The 25,753-nt window shown below is 42.3% G+C and overlaps 1 protein-coding gene across 1 annotated transcript in view; it reads right to left on the bottom strand.

Annotated features, from left to right (window-relative positions):
* LOC124555131 (constitutive coactivator of PPAR-gamma-like protein 1 homolog) overlaps positions 1–25,753 on the bottom strand; it is a 217,321-nt gene that overhangs the window by 54,248 nt on the left and 137,320 nt on the right. The window contains exons 12-14 of the mRNA XM_047128943.1: positions 20,279–20,432; positions 20,022–20,163; positions 5,282–5,407 (exon numbers count right to left, since the gene is read on the bottom strand). Coding sequence (XP_046984899.1) covers positions 5,282–5,407; positions 20,022–20,163; positions 20,279–20,432 — 422 coding nt within the window. The remainder of the gene's footprint in view (positions 1–5,281; positions 5,408–20,021; positions 20,164–20,278; positions 20,433–25,753) is intronic.

Below are 25,753 nucleotides of genomic sequence, written 5' to 3'. Positions count from 1 at the left end.
ACCAGTCTTTGCAGCCTACTCCTCCAACATCTTCACTGTTAAGTTGCAACAGACGACTTGCTACTGCGGTATTGGAGGAACAGCAGAAGACCACAAAATCAACCACAAATAAGAAGTATATGACAGAACTCCTTACTATGGACATTATACTGTTAATGGCTATAGCAAAGAGGGTGACACTTACGACACTGCCCTGCTGAACACCATTCTACTGCACAAAACTATCTGACAGCACGTCACAGACACTCTACCTAAATGGTGTCCTGAGAGGAAGGACCGAATGAAGATGATGTGGTGGCCATGAAAGCCCCATTTGTATAGTTAACTGAGAATCCTGTGCCTCCAAATAGTGTCGTATGCCGTACTAGTGTCACAAAAAATACTTCTAGCAATGCTTATTACATAGGGAAGCTTTCTGGATTTCTGCTAATAACAGGGTCAGGTTGTCGACAGTTGATGGATACCTCCCGAATCCACATTGAGAGAAGCTAATGAGCTCCCTGATCTCTAATATCCACACCAGACTACAGTTGGCCGCACACTCTAAGAATCTTCCTACAAAGCTAATTAAGACAACACTCTCGATAACTACTGGGACATGTTCAGTCCTTTCCTGGTTTGAGGAGAGGTATCAAAATTCTCTCTTGCCACAGATCAGGTTATTGGCCTGTCAGCTGCAAGGACTTAAAACACTGTAAGACGATTTCCTTCATTGCCGCAACATGCTGTACTGGATTTGGTCATGACCGGGTGCAGTATCAAGAGTCTCAGAGAATGACAAATCTAGCTCCCACATGGAGAATGAGGAGACATCATACTCTGAATAAGTGGATCCGAAGTCCAACTCAACCTTCTCCATGGTGTAATGGTAACGACAGAACTATGTATCCTGGCTGGCAGTAACAGTGTCCAGGAAAACTTGGCATGACTTTTTCTAACTCCCCCAATAATGTGTCATGCCTTGGCCCACAACAATCAAAGGTTTGCTGCTGTCGGCTGATTGAATTAATGGTTAAATGGACCAAACTACAATGTTATCAGTTCCTCCTACTGGGAGCAGGCAAGTCAACAAAACTACATACCAGAGAACAGCCTAGTACATGAAACCCCGAGGAAAGAAAACCCTAACATATACCGAATGTCAAAAAAGCCTAGAGAAAGGAGTAAGGAAGAAGAAAAGGAGGTAAGGAAGAAAGGTGGGCATGGTGCCCAGTCCAGGGAGCAGTAAGAGGCCCCCAAAGGCAGAAAGTGTGATGGGGAACATATCCCCTGCCACTCACCAGAGGCCCCTACCCAAAAACACCCAGAAAATTTATGTAATGAAATCCAAATTGCTGCTATAGAAGTTAACTGTTTTATTGTAATTGATACATTTCAGCTAGATTACCATCTTCAGACTGTTTGTGAAAGTTATCTATTATTTATATTTTATTTTATTACAATGTTAGTTATCGTATTTTCAGATATATACATTTTGTACTTACATCCATATATCATTAGTGTTAACTGTTACTCTGTATTCTATTATAGTGTGGTGTAATAGAATACAGAGTGACACTGACCGCTGATAATATATGATGTAAGTACAAAATTTGTGGACCTGAAAATACAATAACTTAACATTATAATAAAATACAATATAAATATTATGTGACTTTCACAGACGTTCTAAAGATGGCAATCCAGCCAAATGTATCCATCACAATAAAATATTAAACTCGTATAGCATCAATTTGGATTTCATTACATATGTCTGTATGAGGTATCTTCAACACTGCAGGCCCACTGCGTCATAAATTATACCCAGGAAAGACTAGCAATACAGCAGGATGGGAGAAGCACAGGAAAACAGCAGAAGAACACCACGTCAAACAAAACACACGAGGAGAAGGAGAAAAGGATAAGAGCGGGTAGGGCCTCCAAGTCCACACAGCTGCTGCCCATTCAGGCAGAGGAGGTGACAGTGGGTCCTGCCAACCCCTTAATGGGCTGACAAGGCTGAGGTGCCCTCCTTTACAGAGTGTGGTTAAAACACCTTTTACAAACAAACTGTAAAACCACATCAGCTGCTGAGGCATCGTCTGCTGACACCAGGAGTTGTGAGTCAGGAGGATTAAGAGCCCACCATAGGGCGGCTAGGTAGGTCAGTCCAGCAAAATGTGACCACCGTCAAACGGGCACAACAACAACAGGGGGTATAGGTCAAGACAGATCTTTGGACAGGGAATGCACCACAGAGGTGTTCATGAGTGGGTCTGGAAAGAGGTGGTAGAGAGGAAAGCCGGAGTTCAGAAGAAGAGGTGGTAGAGGAATTCAGAAAAAAAAAAAGAACCATATGCAGGTGGCAATCATAACCCCAGACCTGGGCCACCGTTGCAGGAAGTGGATCTTCATATCTGGAAAGAGGAGACAGTAGTTCAGATGCTCCAGGGAGCCTCCATCATAATGCTGATCACAGGGCTTGTCTGAAAGGCACCAGTTGCCAGTTGTTCCCTGAAATGGTGTATCAGGTGTAGCATCTGTAACGTTGAAGCTGCTGCTGAGCCTGGACCAACGCTGATCAGGAAAGAGTGGTCCATGCCCCAGTTTTTGTTGCTGCAGTATCGAAGAATGTGAGGTGCAACAACCATGTCCAGTTTAGTTGATAAAGATGGGGACGCCATGTCAACTGGGCATCAAAGACAATTCCTAAAAAATCCACCACATTGATGCACTGGCCATCAATGTACAAATCAGGATGAGGATGGCCTGTAAAGTGATGACAAAAGTGCATAACACAAGTCCTGGCAGCCGAAAAATGGAAGCCACAAGTGAGAGTCTACGACTGTGCTCAGTGTATTGGTTCCTGTAGTCTGTGTTCAGACAAACAAAAATAAATGCGCACAAACAAAAGTAAATGCAAAAATCATCAGCATTCAAAGATGGGGTCTCTGCAGCTGCCACCAGACCACTGATAGCCACTAAAAAGAGAGGAACACTCAAAACAGAACCCTACACAACCGCATTCACCAGCAGATGGGAGGTACTAATGGAGGGGGAACCTGTACCTGAAAACTGCAACATGAAATAAACTTAGCAATAAAAATTGGGAGCAGGGCACAGAGGCCCCACTCATGTAGGTGGCAAGAATGTGGTGGCACCATGTGGCATCATTAGATTTATGCAGATTGAAGAAAGCTACAACAAGGTGTTGATGCTGGGCAAAAGTCATTCAGATAGCAGGCTCCATGTGGACTAAATTATCTGCGGCAGAGCAGCTTCGGCAAAAACCACACTGGGTCGAAGTCAGAAGGTCCCAAAATTCCAGGACTGAATACAGCCTTCGAGTCACCATACAGTCAAGTAACTTGCAGAGTACATTGGTTAAACTAATCAGATGAAGCTGTCCGTCTGAAGAGGTGGTTTACCTGATTTCAAAACTGAAACATTTTCTTGCCATTGGATCTCCCTCACCACTCCAGAGAGTGTTGAAAGCATTTGGTTGTGCACCTGGTCCAGTCGAGGAACCCAGTGTTGGGACTGAGAGAAATGGTGCTGGCAAATTCCCACTTACTAAATGGGGTGTTATAAGGCTCCAGGTAGCAGCAAACAAAAGATAAAGGGAGCCATTACAGATGGTACTTGAGAAGATGAAATTCGGGTGGATAGTGGACCGATGCTGAGGCCTGAGCAAAATGCCAAGCAAAATGCTCAATGATTAAGAGTCTATGCAAGTAGAGTTCGAGCCTCACAACACACAATGGGTACTGACGTCTTGACAGAGTTGTTCTACAAGATATGAGAGAGCCTCAGAGCCTATCTCATCTTGTGGAGATAAATACAGCGATCAAACAATGATCCTGTAACACACACAAATTTTAACTACAAGTCAGTACTGGGGGATGGGGGTGGGGGGTGGGTGGGGGAGAATGGGGAAAGCAATTGGGTGTGGGTTCTGGCCAGAAATGTGTTGACAGCGAAGACACTGTGACTTGGCGCATTTTTGTAATGCCAGTTTCCACTCAGCCTTGAAGTCCCTTTTGTAGTATGTGATCCTCCTTTTCAGTCTTTTGAGCACTTCCAAGTAGAAAGCTGCATCCACAGCGGTCCCAGAAGGTACTAATTCTTGGGGGACAATGGCTCTGACATCAAAGAAGACAATGAGCAGGATTTTGATCCTGGACTTGCTCATGCATACCTTCTAGTAACAGGGTGACATTGTTGTGTGCCACTCTGAACTCTGCCTTTTTGTCTCTGGGTCACAATAAAATAATAGCAATAATAAAAAAACCATGACTCATGACCGGCTATAACAGAGTTTAAAAAAAATAGTATCATTTTCACAAATTCCCATGAGTTCTTTGCACTACAGCACTGGCATGTCCTTTTGTTTGTGGGTCACACTTTTGAGATCAATCTGGTTGGTTGGTTGGTTGGTTGTTTGGGGAAGGAGACCAGACAGCGTGGTCATCGGTCTCATCGGATTAGGGAAGGATGGGGAAGGAAGTCGGCCGTGCCCTTCCAGAGGAACCATCCCAGCATTTGCCTGGAGTGATTTAGGGAAATCACAGAAAACCTAAATCAGGATGGCCGGACGCGGGATTGAACCGTCGTCCGCCCAAATGCGAGTCCGGTATCTAACCACTGCGCCACCTTGCTCGGTGAGATCAATCTGGCACACACCTTTTTTGTGCTGAAACCTTCACTTACAATGTGATAAACAGTGGTTTTCACTGTGTTTAGAGCTTCTGCTACAAACTGCAGTCTCAACTGTAATTCATAACTTAATAAATCAGGAGAGTGATGGATTCCATTATGAAATACATCACCAACCTCCTATTGGCCCCTCTCGAATGGCTTGAGCCATCATAGAACTTGTCATCTGAACAAGCAGTCTCTCTGAAAGGCCTGCTGAATTAATGGGAGTGTCACCTCAATACTACAGTTGTTACTGAACTGTTGCACACATCCCTTCAGGGAAAAAAAAATGTTTGGGTGACTTTTCCATTTAATTTGCTTCCACTTTGCATCACAGAAACCACTTGTTCATCTTTCTACCTTATTAGTGGATGATCTTGCTGAAGAATTCTGGCGCATATGCTACCTGTCTGCAATACAACTGATGAGACAACACAGGAGATATAGCTTCTGTTTTAGAATGAAACCCCTCACAAACAACATACTTTTTTAAATTGAAAATGAAGCAATTATTTCTATAGTCAATGATGTAATTCTGCAAAGGAAACTATAACCAAGAAATAGTAGTACATAGCATTATAAGAAGTTTTAGGAGGACACTTACCGCAAAACAGATGCCATAACGAGTAAATGCTGTGGCACATATGTAGGATTCAACATTAACGGTGTGTCAGACCGCATACATGTCAAAAATGCTCTAAGTCGTCTCCTTTTGTCATCTATAGCAGACCTGAGAACATCACAGAAAATTTTATCAAATTAATTAACAACATTATTTTTATTTTCTTTGAGGCTTAATCATCCTTATAGGCTAAGAGTAAGCATTTAATCTTAAGCACACAAATTCAACTTCTAATTTTGATGTTTGCACACAATTAGCTACAGAAAGAAATGAAGATCCCAGTTTAATGCCTTGTTGACAATGTCTCTTGACGTATGGAGTAGAAGCTCAGACTGGAGAACATTGAGCCAAAAAATCAGACACAGTCTTTCCATAACAACATCCCAGTATTATCCACAAGTGATTTGGTGACACCACAGAAACGTTAGATTTGGATTATTATATTGGCATCTCAACCCGTCTCCTCCCATATGACAGTGGCTATGTAATTACTGCATTACCAGACTTACTTAGTACTTAATCACAGTGGAAGCTCCAGGTTGGAACATCAACAATACAAGGAAAAGGATAGATTGCTACTCACGGTAAATATGACATGTTGCATTGCAGACCAGCACAACAAAAATACTGTTAAACATTTAGCTTTCGGTGAAAGCCTTCTTCAGAGAAGGACACACACACACACACACACACACACACACACACACACACACACGACCACCATCTCTGGCAGCTCAGACCACAACGCAATTTCCCTAGGCTTTGGCCAAAAGCTAAATGTGTAACAGTCTTTTCCTTGTGTCTGTCTGCAACTCAGCATGTCACTTTTACAGTGAGTAACAATCTATCCTTTTCCTTATATTGTTGTTATAGTTGTACCTAGGATTTAGAAACTGACAAACATTTTTATGATTCCAAACATTTCTTTTTTGATGCGCCCACAGTACGCATCACGACTGTGAAGGGGAAAGTATATTTTTTTCCAAGTTTCTACTGCACAATGACTTAATAACTCATTGCTATACATGATATGTCTTGTTTCAGCTATCGTGCCATTTTCAAGTGATCCTACAATATTTGTTGGAAATTTAAATACAGAGCTCACCTTTGTATTTGCATCTACATCTGTCTGACAGGAAAGCTTACTTCAGTGACACACATGTTTATGATGAGTTTGCACTTGTGGTAAATCAATGGTAATAGCTACATTACAAAGATTGTATTACTATATGTTTTCACATACTGCGCAAAGATATTTGTATGTTGAGCACTCTGCTGTTTTTAATTTATTTCCTGGTGTCATGAGGCACTGAAATGTATTCCTTTTCTTTTAGGAAGTTAATAATGTTTTCCATGTATTGTTTGTTGGTTGGTTGGTTAGTTGGGGATTAATGGACAGAACAGTAAGGTCATTAGTCCCTTGATCCAGGGGTAGTTCATCCAGAATTAGTGAGGTCCACAAACTACGTGCTCTGATGATGAAAGTATGTAGAGGCTGTACGACTGGGGCACTGAAGGCATTACTGATGCCAGGGCTGAGAAAGAATTTACAAACTGTACGGATCAGGTCTGTACACAGCTCAGAGCAGATGAAGGGTCGCCCAGAGTGCATCCAATGGTGAGGAAAGCCCAATCCTACATTTGACCCCCACCATTCTAATCAAGGGTGAAGACAGTTACAGAGCGAAGAATGTCTTCTAGTTAGCAGAGTCACATCACCAAAAGCGATAAGGCTAAAAATGTAATGGACATTAGCTGGGCTGTCAATAATAAAAACAAAAGGAGAGAAACAGGAAACAGACATGGGAGCTGGTGAGTGTCCCCGGGGCTCCGCATATGATGGGAGTTGCCCGATACGCAGCTGTCCCACACCTGCTCCAGTGTGGTCAAGGCGTTAAACAGCACCCACTATTCAACAGAGTGCTACCTCTAAAATAGAGAATATGTTGCAGCAGAAAGAGAGACAAACCACATCTAAAAGCAATTAAAACAGAGTAAGAAAAGGATGAAAGAGTGAGTTGGTCAAGGAGATAGGGTCGGGGGTCCCAGACCCAGCATGGAGCAGGGAATGCCTCAACCCCCGCATCATCCTGGTTGGGTGGTTTAAAAGAGGGGTGGAAGGGACCAAACTGCGAGGTCATCGGTCCCTTGTTCCCAGTACAATAATTACACAACGGAAAGAAGAACAGAAAGCAGACATACAGCACAATAACAAAAAGGAAGAACCAAAAGAACGGCAGAAGGACAATCGACACTACTATGGACAAAAACAGGAAAAGAAAACCATAGAGAGAAGCAAGAAACAGTGAGAAGGGGTAAAAACAAGAGCAGATGACCGTGGCTGGCCGACCACAAGAATAAAAAGGAAAAGCCAGCCACTCTATGACACATTAAAACACCCACCCTAAAAGCACTAGAGTGCATAATACAAAGGGACAAAGGACACGCACAACAACTTATATAGGATGATAAAACCTACTGTCCCACCATCCTACCCCTGCTCCAATGGTAGCTTACAACGTTCTATCTGAAAATAAAAACCACTTTTAAGAAGAAAGCAGAGAAACAATTCAGCCATTCGTGAATCTGTCAATACAGGAAGCACATTCCAGGGAGGAGAGGTGGAGATGTTGGTAGAGGGCTCTGAGGGGCATTCCAAATGGTAATCCCACATGAGGGAGGGTATAAAGAGGTCAGTGAAAAGAAGAAGAAGAAGATGTTGGATGATGAGGGAATTGTTGAATGATAACTACATAGGAGACCAAGAGTTGGTACTACTGAAACTGAAGGGGTAAGATCCCCACCGTTTCAGTAAAGCAACTATCTACAGGACCAGTCTGGAAGGTGTCAGTAGCCAAATTAACTCCACGATGGTGGCCTGGATCTAACAATTTCAAAGTCAAAGACACCACTGAGACATAAACCTGGCAACCACAGTTGAGTCAGTATGAGACCATGGCTTGGTAAATACGGAGAAGGGCTGCATTATCCGCACCTCAAGAGGTGTGGTCAAAGTAGCAGAAGCAGTGTGTTCGGCATCCACATGCAAGTAGTCTTTAGTTAATGAATATGGGGCAGCCAAATCAGCTTTTTATCAAAACAAACACAAAAAAATGGGACTGTGCAACAAATTCTAAGTGCTGGGACCCAAGTAGAGTTCTGAATCAGGACAGATCATGGTATGATGACAGAAATGCATGACACACATTTTTACAGGAGAGAATCTGAACACATGGGAAAGGGTCCACATAGATGACCACTGGATGATGCCTCGGATCTGGCGTTCAGTGAAGGCTACTGAGTGGGAGCCGTACCAAATGCAAACGTCACTGATATGCAATGCAGGGGTGACCACCAGCCCAACAGAGGTCACATATCCATCCACACATATGTGTGTGCGCGCGCGCGCGAGTGTATACCCGTCCTTTTTTCCCCCTAAGGTAAGTCTTTCTGCTCCCGGGATTGGAATGACTCCTTACCCTCTCCCTTAAAACCCACTTCCTTTCGTCTTTCACTCTCCTTCCCTCTTTCCTGATGAGGCAACAGTTTGTTGCGAAAGCTTGAATTTTGTGTGTATGTATGTGTCTGTTTGTGTTTCTATCGACCTGCCAGCGCTTTCGTATGGTAAGTCACATCATCTTTGTTTTTAAATCCCTTAAAACCCACATCCTTCCCTCTTTCCTGATGAAGCAACCGTTGGTTGCGAAAGCTTCAATTTTGTGTGTATGTTTGTGTGTCTATCAACATGCCAGCACTTTCGTTTGGTAAGTTACATCATCTTTGTTTTTAGATATATTTTTCCCACGTGGAATGTTTCCATATATATATATATATATATATATATATATATATATATATATATATATATATATATATATATATATATATATATATATATATATATATATATATATATATATATATATACCACCAGTATATATACGGCATTAGAAGTGAAAGTTTTATAAGGTGCGGCCCTCCGCTAACCTCTGTGTCTATAATGTGGCCCCCGAGCCAGAACATTTGCCCACCTCTGGCTTAATGCATGGCTTTCAGATGTTATGTGAGAAAAGCACATAGTTGGGTTTTGCATGACCTATATTTTTGTGATCCATGCTGGATGGCATGGAGGTGATCTCATTCTGTTCAAAAGTCATTACATTTTAGCTCAGACTACATTCTAAGATACTACAATGGGCAGATATAGATACTGAATAGTAGTTTTGGGGATCACTCCTGCTACTTTCTTCTTGTCTTGTGTCATCGGTCTCATCGGATTAGGGAAGGACGGGGAAGGAAGTCAGCCGTGCCCTTTGAAAGGAACCATCCCGGCATTTGCCTGGAGCGATTTAGGGAAATCACGGAAAACCTAAATCAGGATGGCCGGACGCGGGATTGAACTGTCGTCCTCCCGAATGCGAGTCCAGTGTCTAACCACTGCGCCACCTCGCTCGGTAGAGGGCACAGGTTTTTGTTTGAGAACTTTATGGTATGTTATGGTTAAAACAGACTCAGCTGCAAATTCAATATATTTTAGTCTTATAGGTATTCCATTTGGTCCTGGAATTTGTCCAATTTTACTGACACTCCTATGGCTCCCCACAGGGTGATGGTGACACACAATGCCAGTGCTGCAATTAGAGGCAGGTGGGCTAGGTTGGGATGGGGATTGTGTTGGATGGAGAGGGTAGAGGGAGAGAAAGACAGGAAGAGAGATTGCAGTGGATGGCTAGTGGCTTGGAGGGAGACGGCCAGTTTGCTGGCTAGGAATGCAAGAAGCAGGAGTGGTTAGTGCACATGCTTGGCATGTAATAGACAGTTGTCAGAATCAGCAGGGAGCACCCCACACTGAAGATGATGTAGGGATGTGAACTGGGAGGAGGTGACAGAATACAGGAAGAGGAAACTATTACCTGGAAAGGGAGAGGGGGGGGGGGGGAGGTGAAAGTGGGTTGCCAGAGATTAAGGCCAGGACAATGGATCACTCCCATCTGCGTAGTTGGTAGTGGAAGGAAGGATCCAGATGGCCTCGGATGTGAAGCAGCCTTTTAAATTGAGTTTATTATTTTTATCTGCATGTTGTGCCACCGGACGCTCAGTTCTGTTCTTGGGAACAGTTTGGCAATGGCCATTCATCTTGGTGGACAGCTGTCTGGTCATCATAACAACATAAACTTCTGTGTAGTGTTTGCAATAGAGTTGATACATGACATGGCTGTTCTCATAGATGGCCCAGCCTCATAGTCCATCCCTATGCCACTCTCACTCCCAACCCCTTGCCACAGGGCCATATCACTGCGATTGACCCAAGTGCAAGACTTGCCCAATCCACCACTTCCTGCTCCAGTTTGTTACAGCTTATCCTACACTCAGAGACTGGGATACCTGTTAACACAGTCATGTCACGTATCAACCTGCTCCAAACACTACACAGTTTATACAAATACTAAACTGTTTCAACTGTCCACCCGCATGAATGGCCACCACCAAACTGTTGCCAGAAGTAAAGTTGAACATACGGTGGCACAACATGCAGCAGAGCATAACACGTACAATTTCAACGGCTGCTTCAAAACCTGGATCATTTGGATCTGTCCCTCCACCGTCGCCTTCTCTGAAATACGCCGATGGGAGTTATCCTTGCAACACATCCTTTGCCCCCATAATCGTCCTGCCCTCAATCTACGGTAACCCAAACCTTCACCCGAGAGTTTCCCCTTCATCTGTCTTGTCACCCTCTCCCAATTCACATCCCCTCATCATCTGCAACATGCACCGCTCCCCACCAGCGCCAACACCTGCACACCAATGCCTCGCCTGTGCACCTGCCAACCCTCTCCCTACCGCATTCCTCGCCAGCAAACCAGCTGTCTCCCTCCAGGCCATTAGCCATCTACCCAGTCTCTCTCTCTCTCTCTCTCTCTCTCTCTCTCTCTCTCAACCTAGTCCAAGTCCACCTGCTGAACTGCAGCACTGGCATTATGCATCCAGCACAGTGAGGATTATCCTAAAATCTAGTAAGCTTTCTTTCTTTTTTGTGTTTGCCTGTCAAAGACTCTATTCTTTTGCTTTTCGGGGAATGTCTCCTTTACTTCTGAAGTATTTACATTGTAGCAGGCATTTCCTATTATAATATTTAAATCACCTATCTTTGCAGTTGCCCAAGAATTAAATAGGAATTTCCACTGTAAGTGAATGTTTGATAAGTGGGTTCAGTACATTTGCTTTTGCTTTGCCACCCTCAACTTCAGTTCCCTGTCTGGACACTGTGGCGCTATTACACTGATAAGCGAAAACATTATGACCACTACAAACTGCAAGGTTGGATGCCTCCTGGTGGGACGGTAAGACAAATATGGAAGGCAAGGAGAGATGGATGGGGGCTTACCCTCACGAAGATATGCACTGCGAATGGAGAAATCCACTGCGATAAGTGCCAAAGGACAGATTATTATTATTATTATTATTACTGCACAAAGCCTGTGAATGAGTAGCTTGAAAGCACCAAAGCTGGCTGAATGTTCATGTGTTACTGTTGTGAGCACCTATGGAAAGTGATAGGGTAGTGAAACAACCATTAGGTGGTAAGCGGGTGGGCGTCCACAACTCTTCACAAAACATGGGGTTTGGAGGCTTGTCTGCTCTGTAAATTAGGACAGATGTCAATTTGTGGCACCTCTGGCGAAAGACCACAATGCCAGTGGACACATGTTTCGGAGCACACCGTTCAGAACACATTGTTGAACAAGGGGCTCCGCAGCAGATGAGCCCTGCATGTTCACATGTTGTCCCAACGATATCATCAATTACAAATGTAGTGGGCTCGGGATTATCGAGATTGTACTGTGTATCACTGAAAATGCGTTGGCTTGTCAGACAAATCACATTTTTTCCTACAACATGTCGACAGTCTTTCCACAAAGGCCGTCATCCAGGCGAACAGCTGCTCGAAACGTGCAGTACGCCACAAATGCAGGCTGGTGGAAGCAGTATTATGCTATGATAGACATTATTCTGCTATCTTTCATCAACATAATTGTCTGTGTCTTGAAGCCAGAATTGTCCAACAGTGGCTCAATGAGCACGAAAGTGAAATTACGTTAATGTCTCAGCCACCAAATTCACCTGATATGAATCCAATGGTTCCCTTTTGGGTAGCTAACGAGCACCATCAATGCATGTACCAATCAGCAGCTAGTTATTCATTGGAATTACATAACTCGTGCGAAGATATCTGGTGCCACATAGCTCCACAAATCTAACAACAACAGTAGAATCAATGATACGCAGAATCGGTGATATACTGTGTTACACAGTTGGCCCAACAAGTTATTAAGCATGTGGTCTTAATGTTTTGGCTCGTCAATATAAGTGTCCTTACATACAACCAGGTGTCGGTTTTGTGTGAGAGATCTTTCGATAAGATTCTGCTATGGAGGTCATTGAAGGCTTTACACATTGCCAGTTTGACATTTAATTGTGTTTTCTTTCACATTTCTCTATCTGTAGCTTGGCACTTTGTTTTACACCTATTGTGCAGCCATTGCTGTTTCTGTAGTAGTTTTTTTTTACAGAGAGCTGTAACACTAGGTACATATCTATCTATTACATGGTCAACTATGCTTTCAAACTTGAGTAGTTCTACCTGCTCTTGCCCAAACGCCATAGCTTAATGTTTTGGGTTCTTCATTGAGATATGAGAGTACTGCTTCTTTATTTTGCTGTCTTAAAATGTAAATATTTCTTCCAAGTTTAGTTGTCCTTTTTACTTTGGTCATAACCGTTAAGAAAAGAGATCGTAGTCACTGATACCAGGGTCAACATGGACATTAATTCCAATGTACACTCCCTGGCTAAAAAGGTGAAGCACTCAGACTGGGCAGAAGACCAAAATGAAACTTCAAAGATGAGAGGGTAAATAATGTTGTTTCAGTGACTACAAAATAGAGTCAAATTTACAAAGAACTTGGCCGTAAAAGCTCTCTTTGTCAGTATGCTGTTGCACCCCCTCTGTCCTGGATGCATGGATTCATTTGTTTGGGAAGGGTGTCATAAAGCCATTGTATCCTCTTCTGAGGCAAGCTGGCACACAATTGTTGTAACTGGTCCTTCATGTCTTGGATACTAGCACTGGGACATGGTTGATATCTAAGCTGTCCCAGAGACGTTCTATCAGGAACAGATCTGGGGATCTTGCTTGCCATTAGAGTACCACAACATCATGCAGACAGTACATAGAGACACTTGCCATGTGTGGACAAGGATTGTCCTGTTGAAAAATGACATCTGATACTGTCACATGAGAGGTAACACAGGATGTCCAAGACAGTCTCTGATCAATGAAGACACATACCAGTGCACTGGCTCCCCACAGCTGCAGTCTCCTCGCCACAAAGTGGAGTCATACAATGGCCAGTCGATCTCTGTTGCAGGATCAGGTAATCATTCAAACCGAGTATAAAAAGTTGCCCAGTAACTAATACTGCTTGTAGTCAACTACTGGACATCAAATAACGTTTTTGGTTCAGACGCTTTTGCCCTTTTTGGTTTTCATATTAAGGACCAGGTAAATTTGGTTTCATCTCTGATCCCATTCCCAAAACTTGAACCATTCTGTGCACAGTTTAAACAGCTGTTTGAACCTACATTAGTTTGTGCGACAGGATTCCAGATCCACCTTTCCTTCAACATGGTGGCTACTCGAACTTGGAGAAATGCCCTGATAATTTGAGGTATGGGGAGGAAGATGTCACAAGAAGCTTCTGAGAAATTAACAGAGGGCAGAGGGGAGGGAGGGGTGGGGGGGGGGGGGGGGGTTGAGCGCCTCACAATAACGGCTTTTCTTTCCTCTCACAGCTGTAGTCTAACTGCAGTTTTTAAACATCAATAATTTTTATGGACTAATATCCACATTTTGGAATAATAAGTCTTTTAAAATATGTGATCTATAAAGGTCAATAACATTAAATTCCAGTGTTAGGTTAAAAACACAGAATTTCCTGAGAGTCTACCTGGAATTCCCTGAGACTCTACCCGATTTTTCTGGGTAAAATGTTATTCTCTGAGAATCCCAGGCTTTCCTAAGAATCACCACCCTATTAAAGCAATCAGTAGTGCTTAAGTTTTGTTGGGATCACCTGGTACCTTTCATAATGTGCAAGCAAGCTGAAACAGAACTAGATAGTTTACAAAAAGTATGTGTTCTATCACCAGTATCATCTAGCCAATGGGCTACACCCGTGGTTGTGGTTCAGAGTCCTAATGTATCACGTAGCATTTGTGGTGATTATAAGTCTGACGTTACTGCTCAAGCAAATGTCAGTTTGTACACATTTCCTCGACAGGAGAAATTGTTAGCTACATTGGCTGGGCGCCAATATTTCTCAAACATAGATCTCGCTAGTTTTGAGTTTCAATTGGCTGTATATGATTGTGCGCAATCAAAGCAGCTGTTTAAACCTACATTAGTTTGTGCAACAGGGATCCAGGTCCACATTTCCTTGAACAGGGTGGCTATTCAAATGTGGAAAAAAACCTGATAATTCCAGGTATGGGGAGAAAGATGATGTCACAAGAAACTGGTAGCCAAATAAAACAATTAGTTTGGAAATTATACGGCTGAGAGGTGTTTGATTTGACATCCTGTACTGACCAGCTGAGTCTTGCAACCACCTTTGAAAAGATGGACATACAGGTAACAGTTTTTATTGCTCAATACGCCATTCGGTGTGTTTTGTTATAACAGGTTACCATTCGAGGTTGCAAGTGTTCCCATGATATTTCAGAGATACCTTCAGCAACTTATCCAAGGCATCTCCAACTGTGTTAATTATATAGACGATTTGGTGGTTACCAGGGCCACGTGGGAGCAGCACATGCTCAATCTACAGATGTTTGAGCATCTCCAAGCCGAAGGTCTGCAGTTACCTTGGCAAATGTAGTTTCTTTGCACCAAGTGCCACGTACTTGGGTCACATATTAAGTCGAGAAGCACTCATCCTGAAGCAGGATCATGTGGCTGCATTCACTGACTCACCAGGTCCTAAGAACCTCAAAGAACTACAGTTGTTCATTGGCAAAGTAAATGTGGAGCACATTTCCTATCTGTTTTGTCAATTGCGCAAAAAAAGTATTAAATCTGAGTGATCAGAGGTGCGACAGATGATTTTCATGCAACTTAAAAAGTGCCTTGGATTAGCCCCTTCTTTAGCGGCATTTCATGCCAGCATCTGTTCGACGCTTGCCACTGATGCAGCGGATTGTGACATGCGCACTATGACTATGCTATTCCACAAATACACTGGCAGCACAGAATAGCCCATTGCATTTGCATCTAAAACATTAAATGCAGTAGAGAGGAATTATTTAAAAATTAAAATGGAGGCATCGGCTATCATATACGGCATCTGGAGGTAGCAAGTGTTCCTCTATGATGCATAGTTTCACCTCATCACTGATCCCAAGCATCTTATTTCATTGTTCAGACCCTATTCAAAGCTTCCTGATAAAACAGCACAGCAGTTGCAACAGTTGCCATTGTTCCTCAGTAACTATACCCTTGAGATCCATTATCAGCCCACCATGCAGCAGTCCATCATGGACTCACTTTTCTGGTTGCCATGTGGCCCCGATGCCAAATTTTATAGGCATGAGGTGCTGTTTTTTGCCTTAAGACGCAAACCAGGAACACATCCTTGATGGATTACCGATTAAGGCATGTGAAGTAGTGGCAGAAATGGCCCACAATACACTCCTCTGCCATGTGTTTCTGCTGTGTGGCAGAGTGAGCCACATGATGTGCCTAAGAATGCCGACCCCAAATGGCACAATTATTTTTCCTTATGGCATCACCAATGGGGTCATTTTGCTGGTGATGATGATAAATGTCGCATGGTAGTTCCTCCCATGATCTGCCCCCACATACTGCAGTTCCTCCACACTGCACATTGTGGAATGTGTAGAATGAAGGCGTGATGTGTATTTGCCTGGGGTTGACGCTGCCAGCGAATGCACTATACAGAACTGCCATACCTATGCCCACAACCAGTCTGCCCCAGCACAGCAGTTCAACCCTTGGCCATGCCCTGAGCAGCACTGGCAAAGGGTGGACACGGGTGGCACACCCAGCTGGCGGTGGCAGGAAATGGCGGGCGAGTGGAGGGGCACTACATCATGGTGCGGACAAAGCTGATTACAGTGCCAGACCAGCTGCTCCTGGTCAGCCTTATTCTCGAACATCTGAGACATTCTGGGGAGTGACGCAGTTGCTTGTGTCAATGCCCTCCCAAACTTCCCACGTCACACAGATGGCTGCAACTACTACACCGGCACAGACCCCCCACACTTTTCGATCTGTTGTGGCCAACTCCGTGGGCCCACCGCATATTAACATTCGGGGACCCCCGCCTGGGCTCGTACTTTCAGACAGGTGGACACAAGGTACTGTTGTTAGCAACAGAGTGGAGGTGGGGGGGGGGGGGGGGGGGCAGATATTTGATATTTGAGGTTGAGGCCAGCCAGGAGCTGCTGGCCTCCCCACACACACCAATTTCCCATCACTGCCAGGTGGGTGGGCTGCCTGCGACCAACCTAAGGACCGGCCAACCTCTTACTGCTACAACTTCTGTCCTTGTGTTAGGTGTCTTCACAAAGTCAACAATGACCAGTGGTGGGAACTGATGGAGGTCAAAATCCTTCCTCCCACTACGCCACTTTCAGCTACTCACTCCTGCCACCACCGGTTCCCTTCCTCACCATCAGCGGAAGTTGATCATTATTGGCCAGTGGTTTCCACAGAGACTGACCTGTCAGTCCCATCTACAATACTTCTGGTGCCCACTTCCCTTCAGGCTGGTCCAAGCTTTGTCCCAAACTCAGTCGCTCAGCCAAGCTCTCACAGACAGTGCCACCTCCCAACCCAGACAATCACTATAGGGACTGCCTGTGGGCAACTTTGGCAAGTATTCAGACATTCCTCTATCCCCTTCTTCAGTGATGTCGATAACAGTCAGGTCACTTTCGGCCTTTGGGTGCTGATTAAATGGGGGGAAGGGGGGGGGGGGGGGAGATGGGGGAGATTTGGTATGAGGGCGATTCGGATTCCCCGCCTAGGCCGAATATTGGCAGAGGGAACATGTCAGAGACACTCAGGCTCTGGGCGACAGCCATGGCAGGATGTAGCCACTGAGCAAGCAGTTAGGTGGCGCCTCTCTCTGATGAGAGGTTGTCAGCAGCCCGGCAACTGCAGCCAGTCTCTTGTAAAAACTGAAGTCTTACGTACACACCACTGGATAGCAGAGTATTTTGAGCTCATCTGATTAAAGTTTTGTTATTTGGACTTTCTGTGGATTGTGGTATATGCTTAGATGACTCGGCTACACTCTGGACTTGTGTTGGTTAATAATTCACGTCATGATCTCTACTTCATTCACCACCAGAACTGCCTGTTTCATTCTGCTGGTCTCCTTGTTACCATCAAAGGGAGTAATCACAAACTGTGCTTCTACCCACACAGAGTATGACTGGACATGATGTGTGGCTGCAGGCATGTTGGCGGCATGTAAAGGTGGCACGGCGGCAGTCGGGCCACGTGCTATTGTCAAAATTTAGACACAGCAGACACGACATCAGTTCTGCCATCAGTATGCACAATGAATGTATTTCTATTATTTGTGTTTGCAAAGCTACAGCACAAACTATTACAGGTACAGAGAAGCACATTATGTCATGATAAAGAAGAGGTGCAGACAATTCTGCTGAGAAGCTGACACGCTCTGTGATTAATGTGTGCGGAAAGTTACAGAGCTGTAAAGTTTTATCTCTGAAATACAGTAAATAATTAACAACTTTTACAATTTTTCTGGTACCAAAGAAACTGACCTAACACATTGTAGTGGTCATCAATGCACATTTACTGAGCTATGCACATGAACTGCAAAGTAATTAATAAATCTGCGGGACATTTTGTAATTGAACTTTTCATTACAATCACCTTACCATTTAATACAATACATGATTAGCAAGGTGTGATTACACACCATACGCAACATATGAATGGTAAGATTTACAATTTTTATTGTACTTTATAATTAACTGTTTATTAATTTGCACAGCTTGACCTGTAATTCAGAAATTAATACCACTACATCAATTCTGATTGCAACAATGGGAAAAGGGGGAACATTCGTGTAAAGAAGGGGTCCGTATATGTTTATGTTGTAATAATCAACGGCACAGAGATCATGAAGGGGGGAGGGGAGGGGAGGGGAGAGGAGGGGAGGGGAGGGGAGGGGAGGGGAGGGGGGAACAGAAGGAACTAATGATATTAGCTGCATTGGGACTTTATGCGCAGTCAACAGATGAGTGAAAATACGTGCTAAACCGGGACTCAAACATGAGATCTCCCGCTTACTAGGCAGTTGCAATAATCATTGTGACATCCAGACACAGTGTGTATCACAAATGCATGGACTATCACAGCACGCTCCTTGGTCGACCCACATTCTCATCTAGTCCATGTCCATGTCCATGTCCTCCATGCTCACTAATTTTAGATTCCTGCTATATTGCCGAGACAGTCCATGCATTTGCGGTGAACAGTTTTTGGGTGGTGCATTGGTTGATGCAACAGCCTAGTATGCAGGAAATCCTGGGCTCGAGTCCCAGTACTGCGCACATTTTCACTCTTCTCCATTAATTCTGATGAAGTCCCAATGCAGCTGATATCATTAGTTCCTCCCTCCCTTCCCCCTTCCCCCCCCCCCCCCCCCCCCCCAACTTCAATTTTCATAATATGTATCACAGCTGTGTGGATTCAGATTTTTCATGACATTTATACGTAAAATGTTGTAAATGAGGCTGGTGACAGTGTGAGGTCATTAAGTGATATAGATGTGTGGTGATCCATGGATGGGACGAGCGAAGGGCTTAAAAGCAAGGCAGCCGTCTTGCTGGTTCGCATTTTTGGGTACGAGTTGAAGAGGCTAGACATATGCTTGCCTGAGCAGCGATCCAGCTGCACACTTTTCGGCTATAGAAATTTTTGCAGCATAGAAATTTTTGCAACATCAATTGCAAAATTCTGAACTCTTTCACACCAGTTCAGTGGAGACTTGAAGATACTCTGCAGTGGTCAGGAATTTATAGCATTTCTGATGGTTGCTCAGGAGAAATTTTATTTTTCACGTGTGAAGCTGCTTTGGACTTTCAAAATGAGTCTGATTTTTAACTCAATTTGCCAGTGGGGACTTCGATTATTTTTCATTACTGATAGACATTTAAGATGAATGCATTTCGTGCCAATTAGGCTACTACTTAGTGTATTGGGGGCTTGAGCTAATTTCAATGCACTTAATCACATAGTAGCTTGAGCTAATTTCAATGCACTTAATCACATAGTAGCTTATCACCAGCCTAATTGTTGTGTTTATTTATGGGCAATAAACTCTCTTTGTTAAAGTTGGGATGTATTATTTAGTTTTGCTGCACCTATGATCAACCTAACATTAATTTGTTATCTGACTAATACGATGGAGTCAAGTTTATTATTTTATTTTTATTTAACAAGCAACCACTACCAAGAGAGAATCAATCATCCCCATAGTAGTAAATAGGAAACGACTTCACTACATTCACAGTTCAGTCTAACTAGTGTCATAATATGTTATTTCACTTTTACAGCTTCATCTCCCCCATCTTGTCCTTTTGAGGTATTTGTACTTACCCAAACCAGAGTCGTTGGATTGTTGGTACACCCCATCCAACCTGTTCTGCTCGAACGTAGTCAGGAGTTTGATACTGATTGTTTTTTGACCATATCCATTCTTTTATGCAAATATCTGGTACTTCAACCTTTTCTTCATCTCCTGTGAACACACAACATTTTTTTATATTTATTTTATGACTAAAATACACTACCACAGAAAATCACTTGATTACTACAGTATCATCAGAAGGTTATTCTACTAGACTCTCTCATACCTTTCTCTTTCTGCTTGCTTGCCATATATATATAATGGTGGAGATTGAAAAGAATTGCATAGACCATCTGTCGTACAGGGCGGAATACCAAGTGTATGCTTGGCAAATCTTTGTGATTCTCATCTTCCATCAGCACTGGCAACTTTATCTCACCCTGCAATAAAAGTAAAAGAAGTCTCCAAAGAAAGGAAAAAAAAAATTGTCTCATACATCTTAACAATTTCATTAACTGTAATTCTACCATTACCCCAAAATGACTCTGTATGACACTAAATTTAACCTAACGATACTCGCAGAACACAATTCTGAAGCACACGCTTGTACCTCACACTTCAATACAGGAATTTTTTATTTGAAACTGGAAATACATTATAGTAATGAATAGTTCCAGATAATATTTAGGTAGCTGTAGCGACAACAGTGAGCATTTGTAAGAGAATGCTGTCTAGGGTGTGGTGCAGAAACAGTATGGAGATGGACAGAGAGAGAAATGGGAAGGAAGGTAGGGGGGGGAGATAGGATATAAAGTTCGTTTTGAGTACGCTGATGAAGTTTTGTTGGGAAGCCCTTGCACATCCTCCATACAGTCCCAATCCCCCCCCAATGAGATTTCCATATTTTTGGAACCCTGAATAAAGGCATCTGTTGCCATCGATTTACTTTGGAGGAGTAGGTGCATGCCTGGGTACAATCATGGTCCTGCAGGCAACCACAAACATTTTTCCACAATAACACTGACCATCTTGTCTCACGGTGGTAATGCATTAACTCTTATGGTGATTATTTTTGAAATAATAACCCGTTTCTTACTTCTTTCCATTTGTCTTGTTTTCATTACTTGCGTCTCGTGACCCACTGGTCGCGATGCTGATTGGATGAAAGTTAAATTCATGACATCATATACATTAGCCAATAATAAGTGTAGGTAAGATCTGAGCGAACGCAACATCTCTGCTACACTCATTCTCGTGTTCACACTTGATGTGAGCAAATATCTTTGCACATTGTGAGACCAAGTTATTTCGTTGAAATGGTTGGTTCTGTTGCATGTTATGTATGTGATAGAGAATATTCAGTGAGAAAGCATTTGAATGCTCATTTGAGAAATGTGCATAAAATACAGGCAGATGAATAAGCTACGATAAAGTGCTCAAGAAGTGGCTACTGCTTTAAATGTAATTTTTCGGGTAAGTTGCGACTACATGTGGAGCAGGAGCACATGGTTGAGATGGTAAAAGAAATTAGTGAATTCCACATGAAAGACGGTAAGTTAAGTGTACTCTGCCTATTTAAATTATCATCATCCATTGTTGATTATTACGTACTTGCCTGACCCGTGGCTGTTAGCTCTTGTTTTTGTTGGGCAACAGAACATGTGCTTATTTGAAAGCCTGAAAAGATGCATTTCACATAAACTGTATACTTACTGTATGTTAGATTAAGTGTAGGTTAAATTGTTGCAAAAAATCACACTAGTAACTGACTGGTGTCAGTAATTCATGAGAGTCTAACACTGCAGTTTTTTTTACTCCTGCTGTTTACTTTGTACTTGTTGAATCTGAATGTAATTTTTTTCCATCAATGCTTTTATTTTAGACTTTCTGAAGTGGAAGTCTGAGAAGGATAGGAAAAACAAAAAGTAGTTTTGTATCTCATTATGGCACTAAGCATTTAAAAGATGGCACTGCAAAAACCACCTTTGTGTGCCACAGATGTGGCACATTTTCATCGAAGTCAAGTGGCAAAATGTTGTGTAGGTCTCAGAGTACTTGCAAGATGTGGAACCATTGCTTTGCTGCCATAAAGTTTCACGAAGAAGAAAGTGGAATTTTTAGTGTCATTTACTACAGAACACATTTCAGCCACGACCAGAACATTGCCTTTCTGCATCTCAGTTGTTCTGATAGAGAAGCCATCACTGGTGAGTATTACCTTAATTGTAGAATTTTGCTGTCCTTTCAGTGATCCCCAAGTACAATGGTCAAACTTGATTAAAATATGGCGTGAAAGTTTCAGAATCCATTGTCAGGCTTGCTTTTAGTTACATGTAGTTGACTTTTACTTTTTTGCAGCGAAGGAACATTGTTTTTTACTGTTGAAAAATGAATATTGTTATGGATATGTGATCTGGAGCAAAAGGTGAGAATATATTGATTGGCAGTTCATATGAATACAATTTGTGATGGTAGCATGAATGCAGTTGCAAAAGACCAGATTTTGTGATCCATATTGACCACAATAATGGTGATTGTAATGCCATGTACTTGGGTGTGCGGAAGCAGGTGTCATGCATTACAGTAATGCATGTGTGGAAGTAAGCTCTGAAATATTTATGTATTGCCTTGCGTTATTTCATATGTCATAGTAACCTATTTAAGAATAGATCATTAATGCATCTTCATAGACTATACGCAATACATTTATTTTTTCTTGTCCAGCATGTTAAACATGTTGGCTCAGGGCATCTGCCACTGCAATAATGGATTTGACACTAGATGATAGCATCAATTACTACAATGCTCTGACATGTACTTGTAGACCTCATAACCATATGAAAATAGCCTTGGTAACTGAAACTGAGAAATATCACATTGCAACGGGTGCTGTAATCTGGTCTCAGTTTATTCTTCCATTCCCAGTGTGTTAATGACATCTTCAGTACTGTTGGAAGGGCACACTGAATATACTGTCAAGCCATCTGTTAAACTATCCAGTATATAAGTATTTAGCAACTGTTATATTGCATGAATTTATTTCATTGGGGGTTGTTAACTGCAAGTGTTCTTTCTGCATACTGTCTGCATATACACACTCGGAATTGGCCTCTTTGTAGTTGGAGTAATTTTAAAATGTTGCAGGTAAAATTGCTGAAGGGGTCACTTTCCAGAGAATTCTGGATGATGTGTGGGACTCAATTCATACTAGCGGAGTGGAGAGGCTGCATCTCCTGACTCGGCATGACCTTCATAACATTAAAAGAGACTTTGCCATTGGTGATTATCAGCAGCATAACACTGACGAAGTCAGTGTTAGTATGTGGTTGGAGAAAATGAAAGATTGTGTTCTCCTCTATAAGAAAGAAGCTGAGGCCAGGGAAGATTTTGACAGCACTGACTTGGTGATAGTGTTAATGACTGACTACCAGAAAAAGTTATTACAGAGATTTGGACAAAATATTGTATGTGGAGACTCCACACATTGTACAAATGTTCACAAGTTGTTAGTGACCACATTGTTAGTGGTAGATGATTTTGGTTCACGTATGCCTGGAGCATTCTGTGTTTCAAATCGGGAGACTACTTCCATAATAACTCATTTCTTTAGTGCTGCGAAAGAGAGCTGGCATCATAAAAATGTCTGTATTCATGTCTGACGACACTAATACTTTCCACAGTGCATGGACATGAGTCATGGAACCTGCAGAAAATAATCTGCTGTGCATCTGGCACACACATCGCAGCTGGCAGAATAATTTGAAGAAAGTCCATGGCAATGAAGAAAAGAAAGCATTTGTGCACAAGGCTCCTCGTACACTGCTTGAAGAAGCAGACACAGACAACTTTAATGAGCTGCTGGAGTCGTTTGTCGGGCAGCTGTAAGCAGATGAAGGTACAAGAGACTTTGGTGTATATTTCTCTTCAAGTCACTTATCTCGGCCTCAGCAGCGGGCGTACTGTCACCATCACAATCTGGGTATAAATATAAATATGCACCTTGAAGCAATGCATAGAGTTTTAAAATACTGTTATCCAGAGGGAAAAACAACAATAGACTTGACAAACTACTTTTTGTGTTGATGAAATTAGTGTGCGACAAACTGTGTGCTCGAATGGTTAAACCGTATAAGGGTGGCCATTCATATAGGATTAATGTCATCCTGGTTCATCACAAAGCTTCTTGTAATAAGGAGAGTGACATAACAGTCAATACTGATGGCACAAAGTTTCATGTGAAATTCCAAACAAATTGTGGTGTAACACATACCTTGATTTGAAATAAAATTGAATGTAAATTGGAGTGCAAGTTGAAATGTTCCAAATGTAATATATGTATACATGCTTTCAGTTGTTCCTGTGTGGACAGTTTAATTCATTTGAACATATGCAAACACATTCATGCAGTGTCAATGATGTACGCATTATATTCCAGTGCCACATTTACACCAACTGAAGCAACAGTGACAGAAGAGGCTTCTGCAATTTTGTGTTCACTGCAAACAAATACTAATGATGACGAGAACACATCTCTGGCCCGAGAACTAATGTCCACAGAAATCTTGAAGTCAGTGCAGAAAGATGCAGCCCATTCACTGTTACTTTTTCAATCAGACTGCAGGGAAGCTCCACAATGCCCCAGCAATGAGAGGGTAAAAGTTCAACGAAGACCTGGTAAATGTAACAAACAGCCAAAGGGCAGTTTGAAGACACCAACCCTTGCTGAAAAAGCAAATACTGTTTTGGCACTGAGGCAGCCTGAAAGTGAAATATTAAAAGTTCACATTGATTCTGACCATAATTACTATCACCAGTAAGTTTTACGTGTGTGTGTGTGTGTGTGTGTGTGTGTGTGTGTGTGTGTGTATACATAGCTTCTGAACATTCCAAGGTTTGTAGGACTACTGGGTAAACTCGCCATGTAAAACAAAGAGTAACGCATTGTGCTTGGTACCCATGTTGGTGATGCGGAAACCCAAGTGATATTGATAAAGAAAATAAACTTTTTTGCAATTTTTTTTTCAATTGATACCTTTATCCTTTTATTTGCATGTGTAATTAAAACCTTTATTTGAAATACTACTCGATTACATTAAAATGAGTTATTGTGTAACTAGTGGAGAAAATTTAGATGTGTCTGCAGAGCAGTGTGTTTGGCATGAATTTGAAGTCCCTTATCACATGATGGACCAAAGTCTGTTGTAACAATATATTGCAAAATAAAAATGCTTTATAACAATTAAAAGATATTTTTCACTTCCGAAACACATTTCAATTCGGTTCATTACTAAGAGTTCAACAGAAAAAAATTCAGTGCACTTAAGCTAAGTATCTGATGCTCCCCTATATTTATTTAATGGCTCTGAATGTGGCCACTTCCTGAAAAATTTTGTACTGGCATTCCAACAGTAGTTATTGACCAAGGAAATTTGCGGCAAAGAATTTCACACATTGTTCAGTCTGAGGAAACAAGGTTTCTACATCACCCAAGGTGCAATTACTGAGCAGGGCAGTGCAGTTAATATTATTTACAGAATGTTTATAATTGTAAATACAAGTGGGACACTTTTCTTTACTACAACTAATTATTTCCTTTTCAGTATCATTCCATGCTGTTTTAGAATTATTTTTAGAGTTTACAGTCTCATGTGTTTCACTTCTAGCAATTATATTTTTAGATTTATACACCTTTCCTTGTCTTCGGTACCTTTTGAGATTCATCTTTCAGAATAAAAGTTTTCATGTAGATTGCAATGCTTAG

Source organism: Schistocerca americana, chromosome X, assembly GCF_021461395.2.
Source record: "Schistocerca americana isolate TAMUIC-IGC-003095 chromosome X, iqSchAmer2.1, whole genome shotgun sequence".
Classification (NCBI taxonomy): domain Eukaryota; kingdom Metazoa; phylum Arthropoda; class Insecta; order Orthoptera; family Acrididae; genus Schistocerca; species Schistocerca americana.
Note: the sequence above shows the minus strand (reverse complement) of the source record. Positions and strands in the feature narration are given on the sequence as shown.